The sequence below is a fragment of the Syngnathus acus genome, chromosome 4 (genome assembly GCF_901709675.1).
Source record: "Syngnathus acus chromosome 4, fSynAcu1.2, whole genome shotgun sequence".
Taxonomy (NCBI): domain Eukaryota; kingdom Metazoa; phylum Chordata; class Actinopteri; order Syngnathiformes; family Syngnathidae; genus Syngnathus; species Syngnathus acus.
Window position 1 is genome coordinate 970,810 of NC_051090.1, and position 22,871 is coordinate 993,680.

Below are 22,871 nucleotides of genomic sequence, written 5' to 3' on the forward strand. Positions count from 1 at the left end.
GTAGATAATTGTAGATCTGGAACGATCTGCCCTCGTGGCAGTTATAAAAGGCACTGGCGCTTCATACGGAGCTGCATTTCCATCCTCTGTGAGATGTGAATTCACTCGGATAGAATGTTGACATTCATTTTTATCCTGAAACGACTTGGTTCAACAGAGTTCAATTCAGAATGCATTTTGTTCATCTCGTTGGCCATGCGAGATGATTTTCACAACTGTGATTGTCTGGACCTTGATCTGCCAAGAAACACTTCACACAGATGGCAAGAGAGAACATGGAGGTTGGAAGGTGCATGGGCTTTGATTTCAATATCGCTAAAGCGACCATTTGGATGTGGCTTCATGTGTGACATGTTATGTTACGTAGTTAGTGTGTGAATGTATTATTATTAGTGTTTTTGTGTCTGTCAGACATTGATGAAGGCTGCAGAAGCTCATTGTGAGGGCTGAGTGGGGATGCGGTGTTCCCAGTGTTTGCCAGGAGCAGCTTTCCACCCTCCTGGGGCAGGAATGCTCCGTTGGCTGTTAGGTTGGCATTCGCTTCATGACGTGGGTAGACAGAGAGAGAGAGAGAGAGAGAGGAGGGAAGCACACAACCAACCATTCATAGTCACATTATCCATAAAAGAAAATGGGAAGCTCAAGTGCTTTGCAGGTAGAAGAAATGGCTTCATTGGACTTCACCAGAGTGATATTTATGTACATGTATTTATGCATTCGTTTTAATTGGTCTAAATTAGGATGAAGAAGAACCCAATTTTGATTTGTAGATTATAGAGCATACACGGTAATATAATAAAGGGAAGATGTAAGAGTGAGGGGGCTCAAATGAGTGTCAGCGATGTGCTTTGTGGCACGCACCTCTTTAGATGTGAGACTGAAAAATCTCTTGTATATTTTGTGTCTGTCAAGTGTTCTTGCACAATTTGGGAATTTGTTTCAGCCACTCCATTTCAATCGGGAATAGCGTGTGTCACTTTAATCTTAATTACGCTTCAGGAAATTGGTTTGTCTCGATTTTCTGTCACTGTTTGATTCGATTTTGACTGTTAAATTTGACAATAAGGTTTTTCAACTGATGAAAATATTGCAAGGGTTTATCATACATATGTTGCGTTTATTGTGTTGCTTGTTTATGCATTTGTTGCGATTTTGCCTAAGCAGTTTGCCGAATGTCAAGTTTTTCTGTCTCACTCGCAGGCGCGCACGCGCGCACGCACGCACGCAAACGCGCACTTGACTTGCCCAGCACCTGCTCCCTGCCTCACTCACGTTCTTCCTTCCTGCACACTCTGCTCGCAGACAAGCAAAATGGCGGCAACGTCATCCATCCAGCCGCCGAGCGTGCACTCTTCTCTAGCGCAGGAGAGTGCAACTTTTCCGGCAATGAGCAGCCCCGAGAGCCAGCAGCCGGAGGATGAAGATGCGGCGGCTGCGGCGGCGGCGGCGGCAGCGGCTGCTGCAGCGGCAGCCGCAGCGGCTGCGGCAGCGGCTGGAGCGCAACCCGCAGAGCCAAGCCTCCGTGACTTGCCCGAGCTGGAGCCGGCGGAGATCGAAAAGAGGCTGGCAAAAACTCGCCAAGAGCTTCGCAACAGACGGAAAATACTCATTAAGAACCTCCCGCCCGACACAAGCAACCAGGTAAGAAGTTGACAGGTAGGCTGGCAAAGTCAAAGTAGCGCGGTGCACGTCCGATTTCCTTGGTGCGTGCGTAATAGTTTACGCGGGACGAAGTACTTTTCATAAGGGACAGATATTATTATTATAAGGGTGTTTTTTTTTTTTTTTTTTTTTTTTTACTTCTTTCAGCCGCTTTCATTTGATTAAAAAGAAATGAAATGGAAAAAATGAAATGGTGTCATTAGAGACCAGTTTTTAAAACAACAAATCAAACAATGATGACCTAAGCCTTTCGGAGTGGGAACATTTCTGTGCTTATTTGATTTTCAAAATGGACACATGGGCCAGGTGAGGTAGGCCAATATCAAAAAGAGGACTAATTAATCCCTATAATAATTAATTTGATCATATTTCATTAATTGACCAATTATTTGACCAAATAACTCCAACAAATTTAAATGTGTGTATGTAACATGTTTTTTATTCAAAGAATTCCCATATTAACAAAGTAATCAATTATTAGATTCTTAGGAATAAATATATTTGATTAAATAACATGAGGGCGAAAGCAGCTGAATTAATGCAACGATAATGACAGGATTTTGTAGTAGTACTAATGCAAATGCTTCGTGGGCTGGATTTAGAAAAGAAAAAAGTGGATTTTATTTCACCCCAGGGCTCGCTCATACTGTACCTGCGCACCTTTGATGTAAAATGAAATTCCCTTCATGTATTGGTATGCAAGAATTACTCACATTTGATCCCTTAGCTTTGATTACCTTCCCCGATTTTCTTTCAATGAATGTTTATGTCGGCGTACAAAGCATGTTATGGGATCCGTGCAAGACTACTATTTTAATTACATGGGAAGAAAAGGTGCTGTTCTAAAAACACATCTTTCTGTGCATTCCTCATCAAGTCAGTGTGTCAGTAGCATTGTGATATGTGTCGGCAGCCACATGATGTCTGCCCTGCTGAATGTGCACATCGTGGAAATGTGTCGTAGCTGTGGTTTGGATGTTGCTTTGAATCTGTGACTTACTGACTGACTGACTGGCTGCAGTGCAGGTCATTGGCACAAGCTCTGCTCTTGCTCACTCACACTTGTGATTTGTATTTATTGCAGTCGGACAGAATAAGCAAAAGAAACAACAGTACAAAACCGTAGATGACAACCTTCTTGCTACATGGAAGTTGGATTCTATTTGATGCGGACAGGCAGCGCTACACCGAAAAGCCTGCAACAAACAAACCCTTACGGAATCTTTCGGCCGCCCCCCCCCCCCTCCGTATGTGTGACAGAGTCGAAATATCCGAACTCTGACTCACTCTGATTTTCAAGGGCCAGTGAGCTGGGTCTGTGTGTGTGGGCTGCCTTACATGGCCATTCCTGATATGGAACATGCCTGCTGTTTGCTTTGAGTGGGCTGGAAAAGAGGAGCATATTAGAACGTTCTCAAACGCTGTTAGGCAATTGCTTTGTCAGTTTGGAAATGATCTGATGCATAGCACTGAGTGTTTTTTCATCAAAGCAGCAGTGACAAATGTTTCTATGGTTGCAGACGTCATTCCATCCATCCATCCATCCATCCTTTGTTTTTAACTCAAGTCCATAAGAGGGTTTGGGTTTGTTTCAGTGAGTGACAACAGAGAACTGTCAAAATCAAGGCATTTCAGGTTTTCTATGAGTTAGTCGCTCGATATTAATGTCAGACATTCAAACGAACCAGAAATTGAAGCCGAAATGCAATTAAAGTCATCCCTTATTTCGAGCTTGGCTCATGAGGGTACGGCTAACGTTCTTTCTCTCTCCTGTTTCAGGAGGTCCACGAAATCCTGAAAGAATATGAACTAAAGTACTGCTTTGTTGATCGCAATAAAGGCACAGGTAAAACTCACACACCAAAACTACATTGCAACTTCACAGACACAACAAATGTGTGAGCAGAGCAATTAGATTTTTCTTCGGAACTGTATGAATACATTGCTGCCCAAATGATCGATGGTTAATTAGCGGAGTGTACTCGAGCTCTTAAAAGTGAGCGCGGCTGCCAAGTTAGCAACTTTGTTGCTGTATTTCGACCTCTGTCACAACTCTCTTTTCAAAAAGTGGCTCGCAAAAAATATCGCTATTTGAACTGTTATGACTTTGGAAGACCCTGAGACTCCATCGCAGTTCCAGTCAAAAGAGTCGATATTCATTCCGTGGACACAAATTGGGCCTGGTTGCTGGTCCCTATGGAGGCGGGACTTTAGTGGCTTGACTCTCACTTATGGAAACAAAAGCTACGAGAAAAGAGTAGGACCATTGCTCTGTTACTTGCTATAACGGGAAATACGCCATCATGTTTTCTTATGATTTAAAGGATTAGGGAGAAAATGAGCATACAGTCAGCTGGGTTTGCTTATCATACAAATCTATCTCGCCCAGTGCGATTGTAATTGATTTATTTTTCAAACTGTTCAGTCACATTTGGAATCAGGATTGACCTTTTTCCTCGAATGCCACAGTGACACACATGGCTGTGTTTGCACAGACCCCCTGCCCTTAAAAAGACTTTTTCTTTCCAGGGAATTCTTGCAGAGCAACTATTTTTAGTCAGCACAGGCAGTCCAGCAAGACCAGCACGATCGTCCACACTTTTCGTAGGAGACATGGGGGATGTGTCTTTGGGCTAACAAGTTGTGTTGTAGGTGCAGCTTTTGATGGTTTTTTTTTTTCTGTCATCGAAAAACAACGATTAGCGTTTAACACCCATACTAGTGTGGAAAGCAGAGTCTCGTTATCATAATGGGATATGTCGCAACTGCTTTGTGAAGACTTATTTTGGCCAGTTCTGTTCGACTAGTACAGCGGAGAAGATCCTCTACTTTGACTTTTTTGACAATTTATTTAGCAGGAATGCAGTGGAACTGACTGGTATGAGAATGAAAAAAAACGGAGAGTTCTGTTCTGGGCCTCGTGAGAAACATGTGATAAAGGCTTCTAGGTAATATTGTCATGAATTTTTAAGAAGCCCTTAAATAGTCCATTATAGCAAGGATGTGGTTTTGCTGGAATCAGCTCACCAAACTGAGGTCTTCACTCACTACATAATATTTAGTAGGTATCTTGCTATAGAAATTCATATTCTATACATATGTATGGTTATGTTTTTTTCCATGAACTATTCCCATTCCCTGTTGTTATTTACAACGAAAACACGAATGTCGAGATGGTATCACATTTTTAATAGCATCGTTCCTCATGAGGAAAGTGCACGTTGTCCTGGGACTGGGGCTGTGTTCGTATTTTATGATTGCTGTGAAGTCCAGACAGCTCCAGCGTAAAAACACACTGCATGCAAGAGCAAGGGCAATATTTGTAAGATAAGTTATTGCTAAGGTTTAAATAGTACGGAGGAGTCATAAAGGCCAAACATGGTCTGAATAAAGTTCAGTCCAGTTTGTTCGTATTTCAAAGCCATTTTCTCGTCGGACATCTATTTGATTAATTGCCGACCGTTCCAATGTACGGCCCTACGTTTGTATCGGAAAAGTTATTTTGGTAGCTTTTAGTATGGAGCATAACTCTCCGCTTGCATTAAAATGACTGAGTGTACTCTCACTGAAATGTAGTTCTCAGAGAAGCTTCGGCTCGCTTCTTCACCTCATGACCATATCAGCCTCCGCTGTTGGACTTATTAGGTCATGATGATGGCAGTGTTTATGTCTGTCTGTCCTGCAGTGCACCTGTCTTTGTTTCAGCATGTCTTTCCATTTGTGGTTCTCCTTCATTCACCATTGCAATATACCCGCGACTGTCTGGATGAATGGATGGATTCGAAAACTTCAACGGGATGGACAGATGCATACATTTGCATTTTCACTTTGTCGTATAAAGGTGAGGTCCTTCTCCAAGCCTGCACGTGAGTCACTTGGCACAAGTGCGGAGGTTTACGTAGTCGTTGGACAACACTGCGGAACTGCGGATGTGAAAGCCAGAATACAATAGTCCGGGTGATCCTGGGTGAGCCGGCATTTCAATGGAAGGCTTTGTGATTGTCACTATTCACTGATCAGGCAAAAATCACATTGGTTGAACCACCAAGGCTAGCTTTCCTGTCATCCTTTTGATTGGATCATTTCTTCTGCCATTTATCGTTTTGTAAATGTCTGTTCAATTCACTCGTATTTATTCTTCCGACTGTATGCTCTGGCGTTTTTAAAGACGAAAGGCTGAGAGAAGAGGAAGATGCAGTTCAAATGTTTACTTGTGTACTTGACTGCAGTGAGGAAGTCGAGCTGAAATAAATGTGCAGATATGGGAAACAGAATGAGAGCTGCAATGCTCGCTAAGCACCACCATCAAGGCTACATTTAGTCAGCCTTATACAAGGCATTGGCTTACTTTTGCCGGTGTTTCGCACAAGAGGCCCTTGGGATTTATTTCGTTGTTTATTTGATTGATAGCACACCATTTTCAAAGCGTTTCAGTATCCTTACCAATCAAAGGTCTACTTGAAGACAGGCACATCCACAGACCCCTAAGGGGGCACATGTAATGCATGTGGCTATTAATATTATTATTATACACGTATATAATATCAGCATATTGCGAGGATATTTGCGAAAGAACGCCGCCTCCCTTCAGTGTTGTCACACCTGCTTCAAAATGGCTCAGGCTGACCTTTTTATGATAGGGAAGTTTCGAAATCCCGTCTCCGGCCTCCTGCTGTCTGCATGCTGTTTCAGCTCTGAAGGGAAATTGAAAGCAGTTTTTCACCTTTGGCTAATGAGATGATCTGTGAAATGGTTATGTTTACGTTTGGCCCGATGATGATTCATGGAAATCGTTAAATCAGGGTAACCCGACACATTCACCGCACCAACCTCTACATTTCTCATGCTGCTTTTTCGAGAAGATGCCTCAAGGCTGTCATTATTTGAATGGGATTCAAGATAAATAATGTTCGCATATTTAAAAAATAGCAAGTCATGTGAAAGATATGGTATTAAAAAGTATGAAAGTTATATGGACATTCATTTTTCCCTTTCAGCGCAATGACTTATTATTTTGAACGAGTTTCCTGACTCCACATGATACCTGATCCTGACCTTTGGACAAACATGAGGGGTAATTCCCATTAGGCCCACCTTGCATAAAACAAGAAGGGTATCTTCGAGAGGCTTTTCAGTGACGAAGACATTGTTTGAAATGCACCTGATTTGAATTCTTTTCTTTAAATGGGAACATAGTGTAACTTTGAAAATAGCGCTTTTCAAACAATTCAACTTCCTTTCCTTCCCAATTGCCGACTTAGTCCTCAGAGGAACAATAGCTGTGCCCCCCCCCCCCCATCATTAACATGCTGTTTTCTGTTGCTGCCCACTCCCAAATTGCAGTCCCATTATTTCTACGGTTATTTTTAAGCAATTTTGTAGTCTGACATCCGCCTTGTACTGTTGGAGAAAAGTAGTGTGCAGAATTTTGCACCATCCCACGCTTCTCATGCAACATTTCCATGATAGGCAAATGAGAGCGAAAACACTTCCATTACCTTGTAATGCTTGGTATCAGCCAGTACTCTCTGTTAAAAGGAGATTGGAATTTTAGTGTAACCAGTCCTGTGCACTAAGACGCGTCTTCGATGAGGCTTGAGGGAATTGAATCTTAAGGCAGTCACTTAGAACAACATTTTCTTTGTGCCATCTTACCGTCTTTGTCTTACACCAAATCTACTTCAATAGTTTAGGTTTTAGCCCCAACTTTGGATTTTTAGTGATGGATACAAAATATCGTTGCACTGTAAGAGATGTGCAGTTTTTTGGAAACCAGCAAGGGATACGTTCATCTTCAATTGCTTCAATGATTTTCTGGTCATGAGCTTGCCTTGAGAAATATTATGAATATCATATCAATATCCTGTATCATTTTGTGCATTGGTCCAAAGTCTCCAATCAAGTCCAAAGTGAATGCACACTGTTAAATAGTCTTAGCATTCACAGCTAGCATTCAAGTACTGTTAAGGATCACAGCTAAATGTGCATGTTCTTTGAAAATGTGCCTAAAGTGTGTATGTGTGTGTCAGTCACAGTGTACTCCCCCTACATTGTGGCTTCCTTTTGGCTTTATCGCTAATGTGTTGTCTTTCTCTTTGTGTAACTGTCTCTGTCTTGTCCTTATGACTGTCTGTGGTGTCGGTCGCATGTTGCACACTTCCCGACCTATTTTTGTTTTGTTTTTTTCTTCATGTGCATGTCTCTGTGAACTTGCCACAAATCTGTCTGCTTTGAATGTATGTTTGTCATCCGTTTTCATTTCTTTGTGTTGGTTCTTGTCTCTGTGTGTGTGTGTTTTTCCTTTGTGGCTGTCTCCATAATGTCCACTCCTCCAGCCTTTGTGACTTTGCTGAACGGGGACCAGGCTCAGGATGCCATCCGCTCCCTCCATCACAGCACTGTCCGGGGACGCCTGATCAATGTCACCCTGCAGCCGACAGACTCCCTGCTGTGCCTCACCAACCTGCCCCACACCTTCACCGGCCAGCAGTTTGAGGAGCTGGTCCGTTCCTACGGAAACATCGAGCGCTCCTTTCTGGTGTACAGCGACCTGACGGGCCACTCCAAAGGCTACGGATTTGTCGAGTACATGAAGAAAGACTCGGCTTCGCGGGCCCGTTCCGAGTTGCTGGGACGACCGCTGGTACGTTTGCTCGCATGTTGCGTTTGAGTGATACGAAATGGCGCCCTGCTGGAGTGATGCGAGAGAAAAACATTTCTGCCATTTCTAGGGGGATCGCTCACTGATGGTGCAATGGATGGATGTCAACCAGCTGACTCAGGAAGAGAACCTGCACTCCAAATGTGTGTGTGTGGACCGACTGCCTCTGGACCTCTGTGACTCTGAGGAGATGAGCCAAATCTTCTCGGAAACATACAAACCAGTCTTCTGCCAGGTAAAAGATGCAAATGCATCGATATAGTTTCCATCCCTCTATTCAAAACAGGACTTTAGTTCAAACATGAATTGATTCTAATGTCAAAAAATAGGCCCAAAAAAAGAAAAGTCATTGTTTTTTTTTTTTCCCCCTTTGGTTTTACTTGAGTTGAATCTGTCATTCTCAAATTCAAACCTCAAATTTGAGGGTTGGGATTGTTCTCGGCCTCAAAGTCAGCAAGCGTTTCCCTAGTGAGGTGTGGCTGCTGTGATATGCGCCCGCCCCGCCCCGCCCCGCCCTGTCTCTTCTTTTTTCCAACTTCAGCTCCCTGTTCTATTTCATCCACTCCACCATCTTGACATCACTCACTACGTGATCTATTGCCTTTCCCGTTTTAGCTCCACCCCTCTGGCCTCTCCCACCTAGAAATCAATAGACTCCCACCACCATTCTAGTCCCATGGTGCTTTGTGGGCGTTGAGCTCATGTTGCTTGGCTGTTACCTAGCCACTTGGCTTTGACCTATGGCTCACTGACTATATTTTGTATGATGCATTTTTTGTACAGTACATTACTGCTCTGCGGCATTTCATTTGGTTCTCAAGGCTTGTGAAAACGAATGAGCAAACCAATGCAGCGTCGGATCTTGGAGAAATAAAACATGCTCCATATTCAAAAAGGGCAAAAATAAAAAGGAGCTTAGTCATTGTCATTTTCTGCACTTGTTCAAATCGTTTTAGCTGTAGTTCAGACTCATCAAAGAAAAAAAAACATTTTGTGTTACTCTTTGCGCTTTGTATTTATTTGTCATGTATTGTAAGCCGTTTGATTCTCTAAGCCTTCCTCTATTAGTTGGGCAGAGCCTTTTTTCGGATCAGAGTGCACTTAAGCCTGAGCGTGACAAGTCTGCTACCCTTGAAAGGGCCCTTCACACAGCAGTTTCCTGGAAAGGTGGAGAAAGCAGAGGGTGAAAGAAAAAAAAAACATTTCTTTATTACTGGAGAGGCAATCGTGAACAAATGGACACATTAAAAAAAATACACAAAAGGGTGAGGAAGAAAATGGGAGAATAGCGGCATTTTAGACTTTGTTCAAGTTACCAAATAAATCCTAAATTGGTCATTTTTCAATCAATTCAACAAAGCTATGCTGTCAGTAAAATGTTAAAGGTGCTTTTCAGACCAGATCTTGTGATCATAAATTTGAAATTGAATATGGAATCAAATATGAGTGCTGATACAGACTGCTCTCTGACTTTTTGCATTGTTACTCAGGCTTGCATTCAAAGTTGATAGCCCACATGCAATTTGGACTCAAACTTGTTGAATAAATTATTGATGTCATAAGGTTTACATTTTAGCCGTCATCTCTCACGTCTGCACACAAGAAGAAGAATGAGCACATTTTTATTTGTTTTCCCTTCCCACTCACTCCTGTGCTCATCTTTTTTCCCTCTTGCCTTGTCACTTTGGCTCTTCTCTTTATCCATCCATCCATCCATCCATCCATTCGGAAAGCGAGAGAGTGATTCATATAATTTCCATGCAGTTTGTTTAATGTACGCTGATGATAATGGACTATCGACCCACTCGTCGACACACGTACCCATTTTGCTCTCTTATTCTCTCCATTCGTCTTGTGTTCAGACCGGAGGCACCGAATAGCAAATGAGTGGATGCAAGGTGGGAGGTTTTGTCCTCTTGATAGATTGACAATGGCTGCAAACAGTCATTAGCCCTCATGCTCGGCCCAATCGCTTCCAACTGATATTTTTTTTCAACTCATTGAAAAAACGATTGTTCAATATAATTCCCGTTATTACTTCAAATCCACGCAATCTGTGAAGTGAGCTGTTCAATCTATTCTTGCGCCACTACTGACCAAAGGGTGGGTGATATTTTAAAGATGAACTTGTCATCACCTACATACTAATATTTCCCATTAGTAGCCATTAGCTTCTCTGCATTATTTAGCTACCTCGTAGAAGCTGGAAAATGCTACTTAGTGGAAAAGAAAGCGGAGCCCCTGCTCAGCTCGTGAGACTTGCACTCACTCTATTTAACTATCTATGGAGGGAAAAAACTTAATCAAGCAATTCATGCCAGGTAAGATGTTATGTTGTTGGACTTCTGTGAGCATAACAAACATGTTGAAACATAGTGGAGTCCATACGTTCACCGAGATGGCAGATCAACTTTGTGATGGAAGACTCGATGAATATGCTGATATTGTCTACCTGATGTTCGTTCCCAGCTCGCTCAGGATGAAGGAAGTCCGGTGCGCGGCTTCGGTGTGGTGGAGTACGAGTGTGCCGAGCAAGCAGAGTCGGTGCTGATTGAGATGGACAGAAAAGTAGTGGGAAGACAGGAGGTCCGTCTGTCGCTCTGTGCACCCGGCACCTCAGGGAGAAGCACCCTGGCTGCGCTTATCGCTGCCCAGGGTATGGTGAGTCACTTTTACGTTTCAACACTTGAAGCAATTTTAATGAGCATAGAAGAAATATCATGAATTCACCCACCGGGTGACTACCTGAGTCAGCTCATTCTTTTCAATTCTATTATTTGGAAATGTTTTACAAGCCTAAATGGCAGTCATGGAAGTATATTTATTTAGTGCGGCAGAAACATCCCTGAACAGACCATTAGGCTATCGATTCACTTATAAGCTACATTTACTGACATCCTACCTTTTTAGCAGCAGTTTTGAAGATTTAATGGTATCATTTTTCTTTTCTGTTTTTTTTTTTTTAAAAAAATATTCTTCAGATATGAACTCACTCTCATGGTAGAAAAAAACCAGGAACAGCTAGCAAGCCTTTAGAACAGATCCCTATTTCATAGATGAGCAATAAAAGCAAGGACAAACATGGGGCTCAGCAGGTGCTGCCATTCTCACAGCTACTTCTAATTGGGTCTCCGTAGCTGCTTGTTTAGCACGCAACGCAGTCAGTGTTCAGATGCAAGAAAACTCCCGGCGTGGCTGAGGAAGTCCTTGTCGCTGTGCTATCCCATCCAAATCAGCAATGTGGCACTGAAGAAGCCCTGACATGATAATTACAGCTAAGAAGGCTGATTCGTCTCTCCTCAATTGGCTCCCGTCGTCGCAAATAACGCCAGCCACACTATGCATGGCGGCAGATGAGCACAGCTAGAAAAGACTGAATGAAGTGAACAGAATGGAACATTTTTCTTCGGAATTGTGATTGACTAATTGGCTGGCTGATTATATCAACTAATATTAGGCCTTTTAAAAAAAAATGGAATTAAATCCCGCTCCATCCTTTCATCGGGAGAGATTTGAGTCAAAACGATTCACACAGAGGCGTAGCCAAGCTGGGGCGGCGCCCCGGTTAGGACTCCTTGCTCCCCGGTTGAAAAAAATCGAGCTTTTTCGATTCATCATTTTCAAGCCGTTTTTTTCTTTCAGTCTTGCGCGAATGTGCTTGCGCTATTCTATGTGCGCGATGTTATCCATTCATCGTTTGCCTCCCGGACCCGGATGTTGTTTTAGCGATCAGCGAACGGCGTGGGTGATGTTCGATTTTTTTTTCCTGTGGGCGTGCGCCCCTACTGGAACAATTCCTGGCTACGCCTCTGGATTCACACAAATACAAGTCACCACTTCATGGCAAAGAAAATAACAGAGTGCAAGAAAATCACGTTTTGTCAATAACTTGTCACTTATGTCAAATTCCTCAGTTTATACTTGTTTGCAAGTTTTTCTACTTCCTCTCTGTCAAGTTAAACAAATACTGCACAGTATCATCATAATAATAATAAGCACAGTTTGAGAGCTTTAACTTGCCTCAACTACCCGACGGCTACGTCAGATTTATTTGAATAAATTTGTACTTGGGCAAAACAAACAAATGATATTCAAGAAAGAAATGACGATCCAGCTCGTGCTCTCAGGCGATTCTCTGATTTGTCCCTTTGGTCAATGCCATTGTGAATGCCAGGCACCAGATGGCTGCCTGCGTCCGCCTCCTTACGTGCTTGCCGCTTCTCGCTTTCCATTCTTCGCAGCTTTCTTACTTCTCTGGCACTGGAAAGTGTGTGTGCGCGCGTGTGTGTGTGTGTGTGTGTGTGTTCATGTGTGGGCGGGTGGCAGGATTATGTGCCTGCCAGTAGCTAAACAGATTGATGCATGCTGACATTTTTTTCCAAGTGAAGGAATAGCAATGAGAGAAGGTTTTCTTGCTTCACCTCTTTCTTTCTTGAAGGTTGCTCTCTCATTCACACACACACACACACACACACACACACACACACACACACACACACACACACACGTAGAGTACACGTGTGTGTTCCCTGTCTCTTGCTGACGTGACAGGGTTTACTTGGGCCAAAGTCATGCCTTTGCCCCAAGGCAGACAAGGAAGAAATAGAACTCGGCGGCTAATGTTTTAAATAGCAGCCAGAACATCCGACATGTGCAGACTAATATTTGCAAGAGATTCTGTTAAAAAAGAAATAATATGAAGCATTATGGTGCTGCCACTGGTTTGTTACTCACAATAATAATCATAAGATCATGAAATAAATCCGTTTCTATATCGGATGTCATGATTTTTCTTGCCGCTCTCCTCTTCTGACCTCATTGTTTCTCCTCTCTTGGCCTTGAGCTTTCTGACTTTTTTCCCATCTGGTCTGTCCTTTTCTTCCTTTGTGCCCAAAATGAGCTCTAATGACACGGCAGATGCATCCTGATGATGTAAATGAGAGCAAGTGTGACAGCAGCCACGGCAGGCAGGGCACTGGAGATGAGATGAAAGACGGGATATTTGGATTTGGCCCGCACACACACACACACACACACACACGTGTTCATTTGCTTGTCTTTGTGCAGATTCTAAGTAACAGGAAAGGGCTGTTGCCGGAACCCAACCTGGCTCAGGTGTTGACCAGTATGACAAACCCTGCAGCCTTACAGATCCTCATGAGACCTTATCACACTGGCAAACGGGGAGGTGAGACTGCGTGCAATCTCTTCGATCCAACACAGTTCGTATCGATGAAATATAAATATAACGGTGGGCTACGCTCGATTGGAACGGCATCATTTTTACATTTCCAGCGGTAGACAATTTAAACCCTGCCGAGAATATCATTTGCAGAGTTGTTGTTTTTTTTGGTCAAACCATGACTTTAATGCGCTAATTAGACTTAGCAAGTCTCATAAGGATCGCTTTGCGTTGTGCATGAACAGCACCGCCGAAAGGAATTCCCTCGTCATTGTGGAAACGACAACTGTGCACTCGCAACATAAATAATCTTCCGGATGGGATGCTTGAGTTCTTTCCTCAACTCAAGCAGTACTTTTGCTTCAAGCAGCTTGGAAGATAATCAAAGGCTCCCTGAAGAGTCTGCTCGGCTTGTCGGGGCCTTCGTTATTTGATTAATAGTTAATCAGGTATTAACATGAAATTGTCTGACATTAGCGGGACAAATGAGAGCCGGAAGAAGAGTAGATAAGAGGTGGGGGAGCTTTCTCTGAGCAAGAGCACACAATTCAAATCTATAATTAGGGCTTTGATTAAAGGTTAAACTTTCTCTACCTATTTCGAAGGGAGCTACCGTGAGTCTTTTTTTTGGGTTGCATTTAATATGAGATGGTGTGTGATTCGCGCATGTAAATCACATGTTCACAATGGATGGGCAAAATTGTACTTTTGTTTGCTTTTCAGGGAAGTATGGGCGTCGCATGAACCTGCCATTTCTCAGGCCGCCGCTCACCACCGCTCTTCTGACACTTGGAAAAGCTCAACAGGTTCCAGCCGCATCAACCCCAGTGTGTGTGTGTGTGTGTGTGTGTGTGTGTGTGTGTGTGTGTGTGTGTGTGTGTGTGTGTGTGTGTGTGTGTGCGCACGTGCATGCTTGCTTTACGGAATCATCTTTTGCCTTGCAGAGTGCCATGTTTGGCAATGGACTCCTTCTTCAGAACCTCCTGCACATACAGCTTGCTCAACAGCAGCTTCTACACATCAAAGACAAATGCATCAGCAGTGTAAGATGCGTCCGTGTGTGTGTGTGATGTTGGCTCCAGCACAGTTTTGCCATTTACAAAAAGCACAATTCAAGCAATAGGTTTGTCCCATTTTTGAGGATGATAGCTGCAATTGGATTGGACTGAATGGGTGGCAATAATGGGTAAATGCCAATATGCCAGACGCTAACAGCTCACAGCCCCACACATTGAACGGGACAAAAAAGAACTATGAACTAGTTCATTTTTGAAGCAATGGAAGGCAAAATGCGACTCATATTGGATTTGACCTGTATCAAAAACATTTTAAGGCTGAGTGGCTTAATTTTGATTTTTTTTTTCCCAAAACTACTACTACTATTATTATTATTCTTTTGAAATCCCACTGGCACGACAATTGGATAATTGGCTTTTGTATATGCATGATGTACTGCATGTTTTTTTTCTAATTACATTTTGATGTAATAACTTTCTCCTTGCACCTCCTCAGGCCTCCAGCCTGCTGGGAGATCCAGCCAGGTTGTTGGTGCAGAAAACTTTACCTCTGCGCACTCCAGGCCTCATAGCAGTTGGGAAAGGCCTCCTGGGAGACTCCCCCTCAGGTCACTAGACTGCCTGTCATGTAAAGCTGAAGCATAATTACTAGAAACTAATGAAAACATGTTGACAGCCATAAAACATTTTTGTTTGGCTTTTATTAAAACTGTGTTTATTGATTTTATTTTTCTGAACTCCATGTCCCTGTTGATTGGACAATAACTATGATAACATATCTTTTTTCTTTGCAGACTTTTTGCGAGCCTCTCTGATCTCTTTAAATGTGTTTGCATTCACTTACATTGATGTGTTTATGAAACTATTGAGCGGGAGTATTGGGAATGTGTGCACGGCTACTGCTAATGAAAACATGGATTAGTGCTGATGATTGAAATGAAAACCAGCTTTATTGGCTGTGTAGAGGCGACCGAGCTATAGGGGATTCATCTCCTTCTTACACTAATATTAAGAGTTTCCCTTTCGTCACTTTTGCTGTCTCTTCCCCTTGTGTGGACAGAATTTTGCAACGAGCCTGTGCCAGCGTCAAGCCACAACGCCGCAGTGGTGGTGTCGGCAACAGGTGCGATGCCCTACTTCCAGCCCCGACCTGGCGGAGGAGAACAAAACAGCAGCCAGTCCATCAGCGCTGCCCCTGCCGCCTGCTCCTCTTCCTCTATCACGTCTTCTTCTTCCCCCTCCGGCTGTGGTGATAGGCAGGCTGTCCCTTCAGGGAGCCTCATGCAGGGACACAACTACTCTTTGGGAAGAAGTTACTCAGGCCAAAATACAGCTACGCCCAAACCCCCAGGAGGAGTTTATACATCCGCCGGGCTTCACAACACTTCAGACGGCTCTCCACTCAGCAACATGGTGAGCGTAGCCAACAACACACCTTTGACTCCCTTAATTGGCAACATTTCATCTGTCATATTTGTCATTGGGGTAGGTTGTTACTCCATCGTCTTTCTTTCACAAATACAAACACAAATTGAGCCGCTATGTGATTAACAGCTTCGAGTAAAATGGAGACATTCAAGTTGACGGATCGACTTTTATCCCATTTGTCTGTTGGCCCACAAAGCAGCCCCAACACCAGAAGAGAACCTTTCCATTCCCCTGCAGGCAGGCAGGCAGGCAGGCAGGCAGGCAGGCAGGCAGGCAGGCAGGCAGGCAGGCAGGCAGGCAGGCAGGCAGGCAGGCAGGCAGGCAGGCAGGCAGGCAGGCAGGCAGGCAGGCAGGCAGGCAGGCAGGCAGGCAGGCAGGCAGGCAGGCAAGCAAGCAGGCAGGCAAGCAGGCAGGCAGCCACGCAGGCAGGCAGGCAGGCAGGCAGGCAGGCAGGCAGGCAGGCAGGCAGGCAGGCAGGCAGGCAGGCAGGCAGGCAGGCAGGCAGGCAGGCAGGCAGGCAGGCAGGCAGGCAGGCAGGCAGGCAGGCAGGCAGGCAGGCAGGCAGGCAGGCAGGCAGGCAGGCAGGCAGGCCACTCTGTCTTGCCTACGTATTTAACTGGAATTTTGCTGGCATCTATTAATTGAGATAATCATATTGCGAATCCCAGGGCTGTCTCCTCTAAAGTCATTTTTTTAAATGAATGGAAAATGTAATTAACAGAGAGAGAGAGCACAATTCTCTCAGGTTCACAAGCCTCCTAAAACTCAACCAAGTCATTGTGACTCTGAGTTAACTTCAAGAAATGTCTTTGAGCTGGTCATTCAATTCACTCTCTTTAGGTAAACAACGGTCAGAATTCTCTGCTGGGAGAGCCCCCCAAAGATGTCAGACTGCCTTCCAATCCGTACTTGAATCTAGCCAGTGTCATGCCAGGGGTTGTTCTGCAAGGTACTCTCGCACACAAGCAAATTCTTTTGCAATAGGACTCAGCTCATTTGCTCATCTGATCAAGTCTGGTTTCCCTCCCTGCAGGGTCACTGGGCACTAAAGCCCAGGGAGGGCAGCCTGCCTCGGCCATGTACGGCAACTCGGCGGCGACGACCCCTGTTGTCTCGCAGGCTGGCGGCTCCTTCTGTCAGAATGCAGCTGCTTCCGCCACATCCTCGTACAACACTGACACTTCCTCTGACTACAGCCACTACAACCAGGCCTACACACAGGTAGCGGAACTAGAGTTTGATTTTTTCATGAAGGAGTTCATTCTAGGCAGTCAACTAAATGCACGTGTACATGCGTAGGAGGCCATGCAACAGTGGTACCAGCACTACCAAACAGCACAAGGCTACAATTCGGCAACTCCACAGGTCAATACAGCCGCTGATTACTCCAAGGACCACACACAGGTAGTACACACACTGCTTATGAATTTGTTTTCTTGTGTAAATAGTTAGAATGCCTGCATTGGCGCAATAGCTAATTAAAGGATGGGATTTACAGAAGGGCTTTTTTGGGTTGTAGGTTCCACCGGTTTCCTCGTACAGCGATTACAATTCCTACATGCAGACGTTCACTCAGTATTATTCCCAGTCTACAGCTACTCAGGCCTATGCCGGCAAGGTACTCACACCCACCCACACTCATGCCAACCCAGCCAAAACTGCTGCCAAGAAAAAGCCAATGTTAACTTATGCTATCTGATTTCCGATCTGCTACGATATGCTTCTGTCCAACAGGAAATGGATGCGTGTAAGCCTCTAGGCGTGGCTCTTCATGCCGTCAACAATGGAGTGGCTTCTTCCCCTGCTGTCCTACCAACTGCTGCCATGCTGCCACCTTACAGCACCCTGCCTCTGATGCCCGCTTTCCTCGGTGCGCCGCACCCAATGGCGGCCGCGCCAAATGCTGTCACCCATGCGCAAGCTGCCGCCAGCGACTGGAACGCCTACTATTATGTGAGTCGCAAAATCAAAGCACACCTCCCTCCTCTGATTGGCCACCTTAACAGAAAACATTTTATTGTTCCTTCAAGAGAAATTCATGTTGCACAAGGGACACGATGACATCATTTAAAAAACTCAAAACCAGACTCAATAAATAAAAATTGCAAAATCAAAGAAACATCCTAAAAGCATGCAGTCGGTTCTTTTGGGTGCATTTCCTGACCTGATGATGATGCTCGTTGCCACTCATCTCATCCGTATTTAACAAGAGGAGCTTTTTCTGAAAGAGCTAGTCTAGTGATGATATTAAGAGGCAGGATGGATGTGGAAGCCTGCGCTCGGCAGAACTGTCTGGAGAGAGATTTCCATTTGTTTGGACAGAGAGCCTTTTGTGGCCTCCTCGCTAGCGCTCATTGAGCTCAAGCCCGTTAACCCGCTCTTATCCTAAAACACACACAAACACAGCGTGTTTGCATTGTTGTCTCGTTCATTTGTGCTGAACTTTGCCAAGCTATTTTGGTGCTACTGTTCAGAACGGAAGCTTCCTCTCTTTAAGAGACGTCACCATTCAGTTTGATCATCCATCCAGCCATCCTGCAGGGCAGCAGTCAGTCAGTCCCCAACCTTTTTTGCACACTTCTTTTTCAGAATCAGACGCGGGGCCACAAGAGGGAGTACCCCCAGTTGGCGGTGCAGGAAGTGACATCATCGGATGGCGGCTACATCGGGCAGCACTCTCAAGGCCTTGGGGGGCAGTATGCTGATTATTTCAAGAGGAAGAGGCTCTAGACTAGAGTGAGCAGCCCATCTTTCAATCTGGGTCCTCACTTTCGTTGCCCATCACAAACACTGTGGTCCTATTCACGTCGACACAACTTCAAATCTATTCGTGTCAAACAATCAACTCCAAAAGGTAAGTTGGGGAACTAAGTGTGCCTTCTTGTGCCGCGTGATGACATATGCCGCCGCGCAAGCCACTTTATCACGCACCATCGGTAACCTGGAAACCCCAATAATTGCCTACAAATGCTACAACATGGTGGCAAAGCACTACTTTTGTCTAAATACAACTTCAACATCAAGATTTGTAATCAAATATGTCTTACCGCTTTGACCTGGGCAATCCAAAAAGGTGAATTTTTCAGCAATGGATGGAATGTAACTTCCCCTAAACATCTGCCAAAAGGGGAATTTGTGGACGCCCAACTGCAACCGTGTGTTCATGTATGTGTGGAAGTGCTAACAAACGGCTCCATAGCTGACCTATATTGTCACGACTCGTTTTCTTCTGTGTAGGTTGTCATGGTTTCTGTCCGCCCGCGTCTGTGTGCTCGCCCCTCCCTTCCTGTGTCAACTCCCAATCAATGTACTAATTACAGTCGCCTGCCTCTCGTTACCTGTCTTGTATTTAAGTCGTGTCTGCGTGGCGCTCGCGTTCGGATCGTTGATGTCTTGATGTCTCACGTCTTTGTCGGTCAGTTTGGTTTCTGTTAGCCAACCCTGTCTGTCTGTCGGTCGGTCGGTCGTTTTGTTCGGAAGTTCTGTTAGTTTGCCGGTCCTGTTGGTCTTGTTCCCGGCTTCATCCTCCCTTCCAACTAGCTTTTCCCTCACTGGTCCAAGCTGCATTTGGTCGCCCTGCTCAATTCCGATCCGTGACACGTATCTGATTTGAAACGGTTGGTTTCCATTTCTTTTTTCAAATCTGACCAGGGCTGTTAGCGCTTTGACATCTTCTACTGCTGTGTTGCTCTTCAATATGTGAACAGCTGTTTGATGTGCCTCTATGCGTGTGTGTACTGTTCATGCGTGTGCCTAAGCTGTATCCATAGGAAGTGTCAGCCATTTTCTTCTCTCAACACTGGGAGAACATCAGGAGATAGGGCATGGACCAAAAAAAAAAAAAAAAAAAAAGCCCCTTTGACATGTAAGAGTTTCTCACCGTGGAGTGTGACCCGTACGTCGAGTGTATTTAAGATCCACATTCAGTATGTTTACCCGCTCTGTTGTGACTCGAGCACAATGTACAAACTACAAAAACATGTAAATATATTGTTTTCCAATCCACTAAGCTGTATATTTGTAACATGCTTTTGTACTCCCTGCAAAAAAAAGTATTTCTGCTTTTTTTCATGGAATTGTACAAAACCAAAAAAAAAAAAAAACTATTGCTTTATCCTGGTCTGTTTTTTGTTTTCTACTGGACTGGTATTTTAAAGCTAGGTTGGGGAGGCCTTGACTCATTTTTCCATGAAAGTCAAGCCATGTTAAACAAGGTCAAAGTTGACAAAGTTCAAATGATTTCAAGTCCGTGCGACTATTCTTTTTCAAGCAGGGGCTACACTCCACTTTGTGTGTCACTTGTGAGGCCTGTTCCAGATATGTGTATTGACTGCTACAGTATAGCGTTTGCGTTTCCCATTGGATTTGTGGAATATTTAATCCAAATGTCAATGAATATGTAATCCAGCACGTTTGCTTTCAACCATTGTGTGCGTAATAATGATCAAAGAGGTAGAAAGCATTGCATTTGAAAAAGGATCAAATGTAGTCAAGTAGTACGTAGTTGTCGCTCTCTGTGTCATGTTTGCTAGCGGTAAATACAATGTTGCTGCAATAAGAGAGGCACGGTGGGGTTTTGTTGCTCACCTTTCAATAACCTTCTTTTATAGAAGCTCATAAGAGCGTGAATCTGATTTCTTTCTGTCTGGCAAATGTTTCTCTTCATGTTCAACTTGAGTTGATGAGGGCTTGCTGCTTTACTATTGCTGCTTGCTATGGCAATAACGATCTGCTGCAAAATGTTGAATGTAGTCCTATTTATTGCGTTAGTCAACATTATTATAATCTTATAAAGGACTAGTCATTTAAGAAGTGATTTTAATATTGCCAAGTGGGATCTTGTGTTCACACAATTCTATGTTTATAGCAATATTAATTTTGTCTTGCATTTATTCTTGCAAAATTGTAACTTTATAGCAGCGATTCTGACCATATTTACTGAATTTAATGACTATTCTTGTAAAAAAACAAAAAATGTAATATACATTTAGTTTTCTTTGTTTCATGCAATTATTTCTATTTGTTCTTTTCAGTGTTACCCTTCAATATACTCTTGCAAATTTTTTTTTTTTTTTTTAAACCCGTGCTCTACCGTTGCGTAGAATTGTAGTGCCGTACTCGCGGCGCCTTAGCACCACTGAAAAGCAATAGCAGATGAGATTAACCTTTTTTTAGGGTCACTGGGCTAAAAGAATATGCTCTTCCATGACACCATTCTATTATTCTTATTCTATCATGCTTAGTGTACTGTGGCCCATGAATATACTTGCAAGCACGACATCATTCACTTCCATGTTTAAGTACTGTATTGGCCATGCATTTGTGTCATGCATGTGGGTGGACGACTGATTGAGCCTGTCAACTGCTGAGTCAGGAGGCCGGAATGTGCTGCCTCGACGCTGCTCGCCAGTCATCTGTAAGTTATTGCTCAGCCTTTTCTCTCTCTCTCAATGTTTTGACTCGACTCTTGTATGTTGTCAATTGGCACAGGTGGGAAGCGAGCGGACAGCGACAGCTTTTGATTAGGCCCGCCATACAATTTTAAACAAATTCAAATTAGTATTAAGTGCTATTGCTTTTCTATTCATTTTTTTATGTCTGCAATTGTACTGTATTGTTTTGGTCGGTGTGTGGCAAAGGTACCAGTCTGCCTCCTGCCCTACAAAGTTACCTGTGTGATATTTACAATACTTTAGATGAAGGATAGAATGTCTGTGATTCACGCTTTGTAAACATAAGGCTTTTATTTATTTGGGATCTGATAGAGATTTTGCTACATTTTATATCTCTGTTTTACTGTGAATGGAATATTTTCAGGAAAATTTGCGAGGGTTACATACAGGACATACTATATATATATACACACACACAGTGTATATCTTCAAGATATAGTTATTACATTGCATTTGGAAAGACAAGACAGTGATTTTATTTATTTTTCCATTGTCTAACTATGGAAGTTATAACCACCATGAGTGAAACTGTTTCTTTCAAGAGGAATTGTCTTTTACATTCCCTAATTAAAATGTGGACTCGAATGTTTCCTTTTTCTTTGTCACATTAAAATGGTAAAAGCTTTGCTGAAAGCCTCCACATAGAGTGAAATGGTACAGATAAAATGAAAATAGACATAAATGTAAAACAATTGTTTAAAATACATTTGAACTGAGAATGCCCTGTAAAATAACTAAATAGTAAGGTGCGACTATCAGTCTTGCAACATCTATACTTTTTTTTCTTTTTTAAATATATTTTCTGGAAAAATAACTTTGTCAAATGTGACGCTAGCAAAGGAGAATATACTGAAGTGCGACCAATCTGCCTGCAGGATCAATGAGATATCAATCAGCTGAAGACGACATTCTTAGCTCTGGTGCATCGTTTTTGAAAGGACAAATCAGTGGTGAGTTTTTTTTTTTTCCTTTGTCGTACGCAAATGAGGGCTGGTCGGAACTGGAAATGCTCCACCAGCCAATGTGTCACGCATGATCCATGGCTCAGGGCACTCCCTCCGAGAAAGAGGTGACACTCAGGATTTAACTAAAATAAAAGCATTCATCCAACCACCAAGGGTGTCGCGAGCGCTCTGATGCTTTGGGTCTTGCGATGAGATTGTTTAGCCGCCGCCAATTGGCACATACGGGAGGGAGTAGAGCACACGGTATGTTACAGCGGTTCGATCATACTGATTAGTAGCAAGCTGTGTGGCGTGGCGTGGCGTCCAGAGTACAACCAAAGTGCTGATGCGGGCTGAAGTTTCATTCGGGAGAGCCCAGCTGCTGCATGGCGCTCAGCTCGTCGATGAGCTGCTTGAAGGTGATCCTCTTCTCGGGGGCGTGCTCCCAGCACTTGCGCATCAGCTCATAAACCTGCCACGACAATCACAAAATGGGACAATCAACAGAAGCAAGCTGACAAATGA

The 22,871-nt window shown here is 43.7% G+C and overlaps 2 protein-coding genes across 2 annotated transcripts in view; one reads left to right on the plus strand and one right to left on the minus strand.

Moving 5' to 3' along the window:
- Positions 1 to 22,030, plus strand: raver2 (ribonucleoprotein, PTB-binding 2). Its single transcript, XM_037249056.1, has 17 exons — positions 1 to 655; positions 1,303 to 1,641; positions 3,442 to 3,508; positions 7,998 to 8,305; positions 8,394 to 8,558; positions 10,793 to 10,984; positions 13,391 to 13,511; positions 14,229 to 14,311; positions 14,450 to 14,548; positions 15,018 to 15,129; positions 15,582 to 15,934; positions 16,790 to 16,898; positions 16,983 to 17,170; positions 17,249 to 17,353; positions 17,469 to 17,567; positions 17,684 to 17,902; positions 18,539 to 22,030. Exons 1-17 carry the CDS (start codon positions 632 to 634, stop codon positions 18,677 to 18,679), a joined length of 2,724 nt encoding a protein of 907 aa, XP_037104951.1. The 5' UTR covers positions 1 to 631; the 3' UTR covers positions 18,680 to 22,030.
- Positions 21,934 to 22,871, minus strand: part of jak1 (Janus kinase 1) — an 11,188-nt gene continuing 10,250 nt past the window's right edge. The window contains exon 25 of the mRNA XM_037249049.1: positions 21,934 to 22,818. Coding sequence (XP_037104944.1) covers positions 22,708 to 22,818 — 111 coding nt within the window. The 3' untranslated portion in view covers positions 21,934 to 22,707. The remainder of the gene's footprint in view (positions 22,819 to 22,871) is intronic.